The sequence below is a fragment of the Convolutriloba macropyga genome, chromosome 1 (genome assembly GCF_964194025.1).
Source record: "Convolutriloba macropyga chromosome 1, txConMacr16.3, whole genome shotgun sequence".
Classification (NCBI taxonomy): Eukaryota; Metazoa; Xenacoelomorpha; order Acoela; family Convolutidae; genus Convolutriloba; species Convolutriloba macropyga.
In genome coordinates this window covers 29761919-29776573 of record NC_134468.1, presented here as the reverse complement: position 1 = coordinate 29776573, position 14655 = coordinate 29761919, and the positions used below count along the sequence as shown (strand labels likewise).

General features: G+C 32.3%; 1 protein-coding gene across 1 annotated transcript in view; it reads left to right on the top strand.

Moving 5' to 3' along the window:
- The first annotated feature begins 9980 nt into the window (after positions 1 to 9980).
- The window catches only part of LOC142348093 (calretinin-like), a 53697-nt gene continuing 49022 nt past the window's right edge, over positions 9981 to 14655 (top strand). The window contains exons 1-2 of the mRNA XM_075399260.1: positions 9981 to 10168; positions 11031 to 11175. Coding sequence (XP_075255375.1) covers positions 11100 to 11175 — 76 coding nt within the window. The 5' untranslated portion in view covers positions 9981 to 10168; positions 11031 to 11099. The remainder of the gene's footprint in view (positions 10169 to 11030; positions 11176 to 14655) is intronic.

The window sequence follows — 14655 nt, the reverse complement described above, 5'->3', positions numbered from 1 at the left end:
ACGTTGAACTTTTATTCCTAGGAGATCAATGTTCCACTTTTTACGTCAACTCTAAACAAAAACTTACAATGAACTCGATTATTACATATCCTGTTATTACAATTGCAATAAATGATGATTTACTACGATTTTCTAAGCATATGTTGTACGACAAATCAATCGATTGATTTTTTTAGTATCAATTGGTTGGATAAATTAGTAGCATTTTTCCATTGAAGCTAGATGGCTCGGATTTTGTTGAAATGGGAATAATTTTTTAAATTCAATTCGGAAGTTAATTTTAACATTCTCATTATCAACATTCAAGGAGCTATATCCACTGTCAATAATAACAATTTTTTTAAAGTAAAAATGTTCTGATAAACGCATAAAAATCAGTTAAAAGCACAATCTGTTATGAATTAGTTTGAACATTATCATTTTCTTTACAGTCTACAGTTCAACGATATTTGGAAATCTTATTTTGGAGCTATATAAATCTAGCTGATGTTGGTGATTATTAATGACTGCTTGCTCCAGTTTCTCGAAAATTTCACCGTGAAGAGTGATGTTGACAGATTGTGTTGTGTGGAGTAGGAGTCTGAAGCCTGTGTATAGGCAAGGAATTTAATGGGGTTTTGTAGAATTTTTCATTGAAGCCTCTGTTACGTGATCCAAAGCTGCAATAACATGATAATATTGTTCTTTTCTTCTACAAAAATTGTCATTCTCATGCAAACTGTGAGCAAAACTGTTGTTGACTCATTTATTATCAAATGTTGGCTCACTTCTGCAGATTAAATAGAGAAATTTGTTTTGAAACTGCCGAAAGTTGTTTTGAAATTTGTTTTGAAACTCAGGTGTTCGTTCAAACTTAAACTCAACCGTTACAGATACGATGTATCGCTCTCAGAACTTTTCTTCATTTTCTTCTTTGTTCCATCAGCAAACTGAGTTGATTGAACGCTATTCGTCACCGATGAGAACACCAGATGTTAACGTCGTTTTGTTCCAGTTTTATTATTGCGTTCTTTCTTGATAGATTCTTCTGATTGTCCAATCAATCTTTAGCTTTTCACAGAGTGAATTGTAGCTTTGAGTTTAATGTTCAAATTCAGCTGAAGATGTAATAATTCTCTGGTTGAACTTGAAACCATCACTTTAAAATTTGTTTTTGTTGTCTTGGAGTTAATCACGGAATTTATCCATTTTGAAAAGTTTTATCGTTATGTATGTTGCAGTAGAGTCGTAGAATTTTACACAGGCCACTGCGTAACGTTTTCCTGTACAGGTAATACCGTGAAAAAAGTCACAAAAGGAACAATCGCCAACCACTGACATAGTTTGTTTACAAGGCAAACTCTAACTGAATTTCAAACAAATTCGTATAAATCTGCTTTTTTGCTATACAAGTACTGTGTTAAACTATAATAACAAAACAACCCAATGCAGACTGTTGAAAATGTAAACTTATTCAGAAATAAATCATTGACACTCTAATTCTATTGGTCGTGCAATGACTCGTGTAAAATGACTCTCGGCAGTGACTATAATTGTTTATCAAAGTATATATTCAACTCTAAAAATAGATTACTGAGTCAGGTAGTTCTAACACCAGCACAGCAACAACCACTCACCTCCTTATATGTTACCATATTTCGCTCTCATGCATGATCAAACAAAAGGTTAAAAGATGATATGAGCGACTGACTGATAGCAACACAGATAAAGAATATCACGAAAGCTGAAAAAATTTTTTTTCAACTAGTTGGTAAGCCGTGATTGATGACAATGTTTGATGATAAAACATTTTATATAAATTTAATACTAGGTAAAATGATGTCTACAAAAGTATATTTTCAGACCTGAAACCCGGTGCAAAATTCATTACGCTCAATTTTATCACTTCAAAGTTTTCAATTTTTCCACTAAATTTTTTTACCGCTTTCTTCGATGATGAGGCTCACCAGGCAAGATGAGGTCAAGAAAAATCTTTTTTGACTCCTAACGCCCAGCGCAAAATGTAATTCACAAAATTTTAGTACTTCAAAAATTTTAATTTTTTCCGAAATTTTTTTTAAGTTTTTTTCGGTGATGAGGCTCACCAGTCAAGATGAGGTCAACAAAAAATCGTTTTTGAGACCTGAAACCCAGCGAAAATTCATTTCAAGCGATTTTAAAACTTCGAAATTTTTGATTTTGCAATTTGTTTTTTCACTGATGAGGCTCACCTTGGCTGATTACAAAATGACAACCACTAAAACAGAGGTGCTACTTCCCAAATAACATCCAAAAGAAACCATACCCATCAAAAACGTCGAAAACTGACAAAAATTTACCAAAAATGTACCAACGCGGGGGGACATTTGTGTAAGCCAGGGTTTGTAACGGGGGGGACACATAGAAATTTTCAAAATTTTGCTATTTTTTGGCGTCTTGCACCGCTGTTGCCAAGACGCCAAGGTAAATTTTGAAAAATTTGTTTGTGTCCCCCCCCCGTTGCAAACCCTGGGTTACACAAATGTCCCCCTCCCCGTTGCGTGCACTGTAGGACTCTATACTACTGAAGTGTCCCTCTACCTACAAATTGCAAAAACAAAGCTAGCCTTATAAAAGCTCGGAGAAGGATTTATAAAGATTCTATGAAGTGTTGGGAAGACGAAACATTCAAGATTGAGGAACTTCTAAAATTTCCTGCAACTGTACGAAAATTTGACATGGCCGTATTCGGAGGTGAAGTCGAAAAAGATAGCCTTGACAGCATTTATGTTATGGTAATCGAAGATCAAACACTCCGTCGAACAAAACAACGGCGGAGCAAGTGCAAGAACAGCCAAACTATCGGCGCCGCAAAAACGAGGGTGGAAAAAATCAATTACTGTATTCTGCCAGATGATATCCGTTGCATATCGTCAATAAAATCAAAATTTTCGAGAACCTGCAAGTCCAAATGCCATCCAAAAGAGCATTACAAACAATTGCAACACGGGATAAAAATTGAGCAATTAACTTAAATATACCCGAAGTTGGATCGTGCTAACTACACAATGCACCAGTGTTGCAAACGTATCTGATGCCTAATCTTGACGTGCAATTTTGCACAGTACTTGAAGAAAAAGCCAATTAATCGAAGAGCGAAGAAACTCAAAAAGCAAAATTCATATTTTACCTATTAGTTCTGCTAACCAGTACCTGCTGTAACTATCTTATGGGGCACCTAAACCTACTATTTCACATAACTAATGCATATTAATGCTAATTTCCTGTCAATATTTTAAAACAAAAAAAAACATTGAAGTAAGCAAATATTACTTTCTGTAAGGTGGGGAAATCTGGTATATTATCTAAGAGTACTGATTTAGTAATTTGTTTATGTTCATAGCAACCTCTGTTATCATTCCACTTCACGAATTTTGATTTTTGAAGTATTTATTGTTTCATGTTGGAAGTTATAAACAATTATGAATTGATCGAACACTGTTCATAATGTCTGGATAGCTACTTTGTTGAACTTCATTTTGCTGTAATTTAACTTAAAAATCATTAGTTGATTGACGCTTGTAATTCCCCGTTTTGCATTGAGAATTACATAGTTTATGATTTGCAAGCTGTTGCTACATGTAAACATTTTTTTTAAAATTTTATGGCGAATATAGTTAAAAATTTAACAATACTACGACGCCACGAATCACAAAATTACGCCGCGAACTACAGCGTCTTTTAAGCTACTTTCTTTGAGTACGACAGGGGTTGTTCATTTGAGAATTCATTTGGAAACTGCTATCCTGAATAGCAATTTTGAATTGAAACAAGGATACTCTGTAATGTGCGATCGCACATAAATTTCCGACCCCGCTCATCCACAATTTTGGCATGATTGACTACCAAATTAGGAACAGATAGAAAAACCCAAAAATTCAAGTAATTTTCAAAAAAAAGGTGAAATAACAAAAAGATGGCCTCCGAAGCAAATAATTCAGTGGTGGATAGTAAAATGGTGCATTAGATTGATAAGACTTGCCAATTTTAAGAAAGCGAGTCAAGAAGAACAGCAAAATCAAACAGCAACAACAAACATTAATTACATCAAAAACTTCATGTCCGTTTTAAAAACAAAGCTTAATAACGAAGTCAAAACAGCGTCAGATAAAACTAAAACTAAACAAAATAACTTATTATTCACCAGAAGAGATATGGGACTAGCCCATAATAGGGCTTGTGAACAATTAGACAATAGAGAACAAAAACAATAAAGTTGAAAAATTCGCGTATTTTTTTCAAAACAATTAATTTCAAATTAAAGAAAACCGTTAGAAATCAAATAAACTATACCATAGGTGTACGATTACCAATGCTTTTATAGAAGGAATTAAGAACTGTCGGTATTCAATTTTTTATGCAATTAAAAAAAGGACAACAAACAAAACATCAATTAAAACTTGGCAGAAAACGCTTTCGAAGCCGTAAAGCCATACTTTGGTCCTCCCAACTATGTTAAATTGCACTTTCTGTGAACCCCGATAATATATTATGTGACCTCTCATTAATGAAACTAGGTAACAAGCAGGCAAAAAAGATAAAAAAATCAAAATTAAGTAATTAAGTAATTGTTTTTTCGAAAAGAATTAGTTCCAAAGACATAAAAGCCATTAACTACAAGATGAATTGATAAAATAGGTTTGTTTATTCTTTCAAACGGAGCCCTTAAAAATCGCAATTGTCAAGAATATGTCTTACGTCTACAAAAAGAACATCAAACATGACAAAAATCAAAATTTAATTTACTTCCTTTTCCGGGTCGAAGCCAGTAAAGTCATAACGAATTCTTTGAAAACAATACATTTTGTGACGCCTATCCTTTTTGACACCCTCTTTTGACCACAAAAATGTCATATTTGGCCTATAATGAACGAGACTAGATAACAAACAGACAATAAAAGGAACAAAATTGCAAAGCCAACAAGTGTTTTTGTCTATTTTGGAAAACAAATGTTTTCAGAGTCATGAAAGCCATCAGCTATCTACTAATATCAGACTATCGGCTCTTGTACTTTTTGGTGAAAAGGAAAATGAAACCGGGTCAATGTACAGGAAATTTCCTACGACTTAAAAGACAAAGTAATAACGACAGTCAAATAAAAATTTAAAAAATTCAATTAAATTCTTCGAGATAATAATCTATATTCGACATAATCTATATCTTAAAAAAATTGAAATTATACATTGTGCTTGATTTTGAATGCCAATAATGTGATATATAAACCGTCAATAACGTGATAAGGTGACAAAACTGGAAAACGTGAAAAATGGGCAAAAACCTAAAATTACCACAAAACCACAAAGTGAGGCCTAAGACTGCAAGCACTCTGAAAGCAAACTGAAGAAGCTTTCTTTCATTGCTGACAATAAGCTACAAGTTGACCAAATTAAGAGAAAAATGGAGGCAAATTTCAATAAGCCATTTTTCATTTAAAAATCAAATACTTTTAAAAGCCTTAAGCCTACAAGTTTTATATTAGATACAACAGTGGGGAGTTGAATATGAAGCCAATTGGGCCTATCATTAGTGAGCTTTGGTTTGAAATGTTCTGGTATTCAATTAAAAAAAATCGAGATTTTTTCGTAAAAAGACTGATTACAATCCGAACTATTTTTCGATTATACCAGTCCAGGATTGGTCCAAAACTAGCCCTGTTGATAATGTTTGTCCATTAAGAACGCTTAAATATTCAAAGTCTATAGATGTAGATATTTTGTTAGATAAAAATCAAAAACAGTTGCTGCATTTTTGATAATCGACATAGAAAATTATGAAAAAACGGCAACGTTTTATTTACAGAGCACTGTCAACGGAACTTGAAGTAGAAATTGCCCCCTTTTGAGTCTGAAAAGGTGGTGTAAGTGGTGTTTGAGTGTGTACTTCCTGTAATTTTAATCAAAGTGGACTAAAGAAGCTTATTTCGTAATCTTTGATGAAAAAGTCTTAATTTTGAAATATTTAGCCAGAATTTTGGACAAATGAATTTAATAAAAATAGCCGGCAATAATTGTTTGTCTTTACAAATGAAATCAACAAGACTTTCTTAAAAAAATTTATATCAAATTTCAGCAAAACTGGCGAAGTTTTAGTCAAAATGTGAAAAAAAATCAACGTATTCAGAAACTTATGATTTAATTGGCTTCGACACTCTCCTCTCGCACTTGTCTACTGAGTTTTTGATTGTTTTTGCCTGTACTTGTTGTTGTTCCGATAGTTATAAGACTCAGTGTGGTTTCTTATTGATTACCTATGCATGACGAATACTCTTGTCCTCCAATCAAAACCTACGCTCCATATAAGCGTGTTTTTTGACTTCTGTTGAAAGCTTTTGAGTTTAATGGCTGTTAAAACTTTAAAAGTAGTTTTTACGAAAATTTTCTTTTGAAAATCAACCGATCTTAAGTTTATTTTCGTTTTTCGTGAGCTCTAAGCCAGTTTTGGCCGATCGATATATTCACCGTAGAGAAATGTGAGTGGTATCATTTAAAAGCTCGTCCAGCGTAGAATTCAAAACTAAAAAGCTTTTTTTTCATTTTGTTTTTTTGAGGAGATATTGAGGATTGAAGTTTTGTGTGAAAATGGAATATTTTGCATGATTTTGTTCACTTTTAGTGCAAATTTTCATCAAAAAAACATACTTTTTATTAAATTTTTCCATTAATTCATTTTTTGGCATGAATTACATTTCATGCCAAAAAATGAATTAATTTTGAGTCCTAAAATAAACGAAAAACGATTTAATAACTAGATCTGTCTCATAGGGGAATTTACAATAAAAAAAATCCAATTCTACTCGAGAGCTCTTTTTTTTAAATCAAACTTCTATTTTTTTTTGTTTTCTTGGGTCACCTAGATACTAGTCACTTTTCACTTCTAGGTTCCGTTAGTGACCAACGGGATTGAAGCCCAATGAAGAAAACATTCCTCTTCAAGTAATCGCTTGTTTTTTTTGGCTTCGACTCTGAGAATTTGTAATTTTAAATATAGTTTTGATATTTTTTTTGAGGTTTCACAAATTTTTTGGAGTCCTACGGCATAGTCTCGTTGACTAAACGTGCAATTTCATAATGAACATTAAGTGAACCTATCTAGAGCTTTCAATGAACAACTAATGGCTGTTAAGGCTTTAAAATTGATTTTTCGAGAAAGTTTTGTTGACATTAACTGATTATTAACTTATTTTCCAAAGTTGAAGTCTCAGTAATTTAAGTTCCCCTCTCATTCGTCTGCAACCAAAAAAAATCCGGATAGCATTTTTATCCTATAGCTATTTGTTATACGACATCAAAGCCACAAGAAATCAAATTTTTTTTAAAAATTTGTTGTGATATTTTATTATTATTGTTTCCTCTTGAATTCTCATCACATTATCCTGAGATTAATAAATCTTTCTGGCATAGAGAAGACGTTCAGTGAATCATGGATAAAGCATTCAGAAAAAACTTATGGTTTAGTTGGCTTCGACACTTTCCTCTCGCAATTGTCTACTGAGTTTTTGGTTTTTGCCTTTATTCCTTGTTCGATATTTATAACACTCAGTGTGGTGTCTTATTGATTACCCATAAATGACAAAGACTCTTGTTTTCAAATCGAAACTTACGCGCCATATAAGCGTACTTATTGACTTCCGTTGAAAGCTTTTGAATTTAATGGCTGTTAAAACTTTAATAATAATTTTTTGAATTTTTTTTTTGTAAATTGACCGATCTTAATTTTAGTTTTGTTTTTCGTGAACTGTAAGTCAGTCTCAGTGAGGAACTCGACCCTTCATTTCTATTTCAAACAAAAATTAATCTAATTAAGGGTTTTATTTTCTAACTATTGGTGATATAACTTCGATGCACTAGGTTTCATATTTTTTTTTTAATTTTTGTAATTTTTTTTGTTTTTTTGTTCCTTGTGGAATCTTAACCCATTATACTAATACTGATAGTTGCAATGGCTCCTAGATGACGCTCAATAGATCATACATAAAATTCTCGGAGAACAACTTGTGGTTTAAATGGCTTCGACATTTTCCTGTCGCATTTTTCTACTTTCTTTCTGGATTTTGCCTATATTTGTTGTCGTTTCCTTAGTCAATGACTTTTTGCAATGTTTTATTGTTGACTTCTGAATGAAAAACATCCCTGTTGTCTCATCAGGGCTTAATTAGGGTATTTAATAGCTGCCGTTGAATCTGTTGAATTTAATGGCGTTGATACTGCGGGTTTTCTCAAAAGTTGCAGGGTTAATTGATGTATTTGTTCGTGTTTGTTGATTTATTGGAGTCAAATTGTTAATAAAAACCCATTGCTGTTAAAAAAATTAATTGACAGTAGAACAGATTGTACTGAAAAGTTCGTTTTTTAATGGCTTCGACATTTTTTTGTCCCATAAGCTTGTAAATAATGGTTGAATGAGTGATGTTACCCGAAGCAGTCAGTTTGTTGCGAGTGGTCTTAAAGATAATGATATTATACAATTTTAAGATTTTTAATGATTTTTAATGATTTTTAATGATTTTAAGGTCCCATACAATTTCTTGTCTTTTAAAAATTAACATGTTTTCTGATTTTATGACGTAACTGATGTTTTGCTTGGATAAAATGCGTTTTCATAAAAAGTTACGTGAGTGCTGTATTTTCGTTTCTTTTTCCCGTCCTTTAAGAAAAAATCGCGTAATAGCAGATCCCAATGAATGAATTCCAAATGAGACCCATATGAACTTTATTCACTCAGTATAATTTCAGTTGAATTAGTATGAAAAGAATTTGAAATAAAAATGCATAAAAATCAGATAATAGCTAATGATTTTAATGGCTTCACTAATTTTGTGTTTTTGCTATGTTTTTGATTTTTCTTTTTTTGTAATTTTTTGAGTTTTTCTGCAGTTTTAGTCCGTTTCGATAGCTTAGTCTAATCAGAGACAGGTCATATTGGTTTCATTGTGACTTTTTAGTAAATTTATGGAAAATTGTTTTGTTAAAAGCTAATTATTTTTAAGACTTGAAATTACTTGGTTTTGAAATTGTTGATAGATTTTTGAATTTCCCTTCATTATTTCTTCTTTTTGTCGACTTGTTACCTAGTCTCATTAAAAAAAATCCCATCTGATGCGTAATTAGCGAAAAATAAATTTGTGTATTTAGGGTTTTTTCTGATTGTAATTTGAAGTTGTTACTAAGTGCTTTTAAATTAAGATATTGAGTTTTTGCCGTGAAATATTTGTTTTTACTTTTTGCTGTTGTTGTTGTTTTTCGTAGTCTTTTTAATGGCTGATCTTGTTGTAATGAGGCATGGCATTATTTTAGTCAATTATTATTTTGATTTTGTAACGATTTTTTTAAACTCAAACATCTCTTTTTGATTGTCTCTTTGTCAAAAATTTATGTCAAAAGACAGTTAAGTCAAAAATGTAGATGAGCGCGGGTCCGGAACATCATGTGCAAACGCATATTAACGAGCCTCTTTGTTTTCATCTAGCTTAGAAGTTTTTGAAAACTTGTGGCTAATGATCGACGCGCACTCGATGATGTTAATAATATAAAATTTGTTTTGGTAGGTATTTAACTGCAAAACACAAATGAAAGTTGACAATGTGTTCAAAGAGTATCAAACCGAGTAAAGGCACTTATCTCGTGTTTTGAAGCACAACTAAACGTATTTTTGAAGATCGGCATTTACTAGAAAGAATACTTGGTACTTCGATCGAGGCTCAAATTGAAGTTCTTTCTAACTTGGTTTTTGTTTTGCTACAAATTCACGAAACTTGTCTTTGATTTCTTTTGTTTTGTTTTGTCTCTGAACTGCAGCTCCACTTTGTCACAGATTTTGACAGACTGTTTTGTGTGGATGTGGAAACTGAGTTTCACTTTTTCCTGCTGACTTTAGTTCACTTGGAATTCTCAAACACATATTGCGTCTATTCCTCCTCTCCTTTTTACTTAATGCGTGGAAACTACTACAAAAGAACTAAAGAACATAACTAAACTATATTACGATATCACCAGTTTTAAGTGTATGTGGAATATTTAACAAAAACCAACACGCTGTTTTATTCCTTCACACTTCAAAGTGGAGTGCTTCATACTTGTGCAAACTTTGTTTACTTGTTGTTTTTTTTTTAAATTTCGGAATTTAAATTTGGGGAACGGAGTCAAGTAAACAGTGAGCCAAATTTGTTTGCTGACAAAAAAAACAGAGGAACTGCGTTCAGTTTAAAAATATACAACATAAACAAAGGTTTTTGCTGTCATGTTACCAGTGTATGAAAGTTTGATAAATCAAATTTTTTTCGATCTTTCGTTGCTTTTTTTTCAATATTACTTAGTTTTATTGCGTTAAATTACGAGTAACAGATTCGTTCATCTTAATACCGCAAAAGGTATGACCGCAAATTGCTATTGTCAATAATGACCGAGCGCATAACTGATCACGGCGCCAATTAACGAATGGCATATATATATTTTTTTAGGATTTAGATTCTCAAACTACCTAAGGTAACTGAGATCTGCTGGACCAAATATGCATTTAGGTTTACTTTGTGGCGTTATCAATCCGTCGGCTAATTCTGTATTATGACGAATTCTTCGAGTAGATAAGAGCCTAATTCCATGATCTTCATGAAAAACTAAACAGCTCGCAGCTCCGCCTTGTATGATTTTATTTCAATTCGGTTTTCAATTAATGCGATTGTTATTGCCATCGGCTATAATCAGAAGAATAACTTTTTGTTGTTGACCATTTCCGAAGAGATTTTGTTATTCTGAGGGGAAAGAAATAATTAGGAAAATTTTTCTACCACTTCGTGCAACACTATGGTTGAAAATTATATGAAGAAACTATCTTGACAAATAGATGGTGCTAGAAAATTTAGATCGTCGTCTAAGTTTATCTATTTCGCGTCGGATTCGTGGCAATTTTTAATTAAACATTTCATGATATATTAATGAAACACTGAGATAAATATACAACAGAGATTTTTTAAGAATGCAGTTTCACTGTTTGTAAACTTTATGCCACTAATTAGCTTGCTGTGACAGAAGAAGAAGTCTGCAACAACCCCCTGAAGTGAAAAAGGAGAAAGTGTTGTCCGGACATGGAGTATCTATTTGAAAGCTACGTTTCATCATCTGATGAAGAGGAGCCATCGCCTGTTCCTGCAAGGAGAAAAGGTCAGTTGAAGGATTGTCCCCCCCCCCCCCCCCGGTTAATTGGCATATAACTTTTACTTCCCCAACCCCACCCCCTCCCAAATGCACATATTTAAAATAGTAACGTGCTATATACACAACACATGATTTGTAAGTGGAGGTCATTTAATAAACTTGGGGGCGGAGGCAGACTATAGATTCCATATGAGTTCTTCATGACGTGCAGGATTCTTCTGTTCTTCTATAATTTCTGCTTCTCTGCTCCCGTTCTTTCTTTAAAGTAAAACGTATTTCTAGTACTTTTTGGCATTCGTGATGACAAAATCAGAACGAATATTGGAAATATGCGTTCGCACACCAAGCAATCAATTTGAAAAAACTGAAAAGAGGTAGTTTGGTTATCAAAAAAGCGTATATTGATTTATTCATTGAACATAATTATGCACCAGTATAAATGTTCAGGCTAATGTGCCTAACTTGAGCTTATATGTGATCGCCTGCCTCTATTTTTTGTTAGCTCATAAATATTTTCCAAAACCATTTTTGTTATCACAGTAAAATAAATTAAATGAAAAAACGTTTGCTGAAAAGTCTTGCGGAAAAAAGTTTTAATAAAATCAGGCAGCATTAAAACGTTTCTTGTGTCTTCTTAAGAAATAAAGAGACTCGTTATTACTATTATTTTTGTTTTTTGTATTCGTCGAAGCTCGACGGCCGTGACCGAAATTGAAGTAGGACAACGAGCAAAAAAAGTCTTAGTTATCACAAATTTGAAAGTTGAATATTTGTCATTCCAAATTTATTATACGTGAAATTAATTGCATGTTCATAAAAAACTTAAAAGGTCAGAAAGATTATTATAGAAAGATATATATGCTTTTTTATAACCTGACATTTGCGAGAACTGTTAAGTAAGGGAAGATATGCATATGGATAAGTCTCTAAATCGTTTTTATTTTTTTCTCTTATATTTTGTGCCAATTCCGTAAATCTGAATTGTTTCTTGCTTAATGATTTTATCTCTGAACTACTTTATTAGAGTAAAAAGAAAAATGGAACTCCGCCCAATGAGATCAAAGTGATCTGTAAAGGAACCCGGTAATAAAAATTGACGGAAAATGCTTAACTGCAGTAGAGGTTGAGAGATTTCAGCTACCGTCATTTATGTCTATTCCAATTGCAATTGTCTAGGGGTTGATCAGAAAACAGCATCGTGGCTTTAGCAATGCTGTTTTACCAAAAATATCAGCTTAAAAAACTGTTTAAATCTAAAGTTCAAAATTTTTGAGGTTACTTGATAATTGATAGATTGGATTGCTGGCTTCCTCTTTCAAAAGGTTGAATCTAATTTGTCTCGCAAAAACATGCAAAGGTTTTTTACCTTCTGCGTTTCTGTGCAAGATGAGTACAATACACCCCAAACTTTTTTCTGTGCAAAAATGTCTCTGTTCATAAAATCTTTGCCTGACAGATAAATATTGCTCCCCTGACCGCTGATTTTAAAATTATTTCTAAAAAACCGATTGGTAAGCGATTTGGCAGTAAATTGGGAAACAGAAAGAAAAGTCACAGGGAACTTTGACAGTTGCTATATTGTTTCTTATCCACTACTTCATGAGATGAAGGCAAAAAATTATCTTCTTGGTTTTGGAAATGAGCAAATTGGGAAAACATTTCTATGAGGAAAAAAATTTTATACCGCCAATAAAGTAACACTTCATGTCGCTGCTGAAAACCTAAAACTATTGAGAACTTCAGACTTAATTACTTTTCTTTGTGATAAGAAAACGTAAATTTAATTGAAATTTCGAAAATTTTTCAAGCATCTATGATCTCAGTTGAAATTCAGATTCCACGCAAGGTCAGGGGAATCAGCACAGGCATTTTCTATCAATTCGCCGTTGATCGTTCATTGTCCTGGATGATTGTGGTGTGAAAATTAGCATGTGATTCTTTGGGTTTTTCGAGGTGTAAATACAAAAAATCAGACAGGATTAACATTATTTTGTTGGAAAACAAATTCTGTAAGAATGCTCGAATAGTTTGTGAATGAAATACAGCAATCGTTTATTTTTCATACTCATGCAATGTAGTTGAAGCATGGTATGTGATATCAACGTTTGCTTTCTTCTGCAATTTGAGTTTTAATAACGGATGTTAATAATTGACGGTGTTTTTTTTGCATTTGAGGACTATGTTAGCAAGTTTTAGACCAGCAGAATTTTGTCTGGAATTGTTTTTTGAGATTTTTACTTTTTAGTTTCTAAAATTATATTGTTTCTATCACTTAAAATATTTTCTATTTTTATGGAAATTTTTCTTGTTTTCTCTTTCAAATTTTTCTTCTAATAAACTCTGGATATCAAAAACGATTACTTCTTTTTATCTTAAAGGCCAATTTTAAAACTTCGTGATCTGTTTGTGAAGAAAATTAGTTTAAATTTATTTAGTTGTCTTTCGTATTTTTTTCTATTTTTCTATCTTTTTCTTTCCGTGTTCTGTTGTGCCTGTAATTAGTCCTTGAACACAAACTGATTAAATGTTTTTGAGTGTTTCTGGGTTTCATCTTTTTCTAAGATTAATTCAATCATTTCTTCATTTTCTGAAGTTGGTAAGAAATAAAACTTTACAAGCGATTCGTTGCGTGCCAATACTGAAAAAGAAACTAAAAACAAGAGTGGCTATAGTTAAAGAAATCAACTTATAAAATGATGAAACTGATATTCAGTTTTCAACGGAGTTTATGTTTAGTGCAACAATTTGTTTAGATCTCCTAGGTTTCTCTATTTTGTCAGCGGTATTTTTATACGAGTTTATTTTGTTGTTTTTCTAATTGGGTTTTTGAGGGTTTATTAATTTTTCAGAAGATTTATTAAATATAATTAAAATAATTGACTAAATTCTATTGCAACCTAAATACATTTTAGACAATAAAAAACTGGAGACTTTCTGCTTAAATTTTTAAGCTTTGTTTTTGGAAGCTTTTTGATGCTGCAATCTTAGCTGTAATCTTAGCTGTAACCTGTCTTTTTGATGCAATGAGAACAATTTTTCATTAACTTCGTGAGAAAACGGGTGGGTTGGATTTGCAATCTATTTTTGTAGCTAACTCAGATCCAGTTATTTTCTTTGATTTCATGCAAGAATCATATGTGATTTCATACAGTCCATACTTTTATGTTAGTATGATCGTTTTGTGAAACCAAGGAGATCATCATTCCTTGTATAATTGTACATGATTTTTTGTATGACAACCAGAAAATCGTAATAATCAAATACGACCCTGCATGATTAGCAAGCATCATATATGACCTTGTATGATATCAAGGAAAATTGTATGATGGGTGATCAGGAAAAAAACAATTTGTGCACGTTTTCGTATGGCTAAAAACAACAACACAGATTAACTTAGCAATGTAAGTAACTCCTGTTTTCTGCTATGATTATTATGCAAAACGTTTTTATTCAATTACTCAATTCAGAAGTGCTCCTGAAATGAGC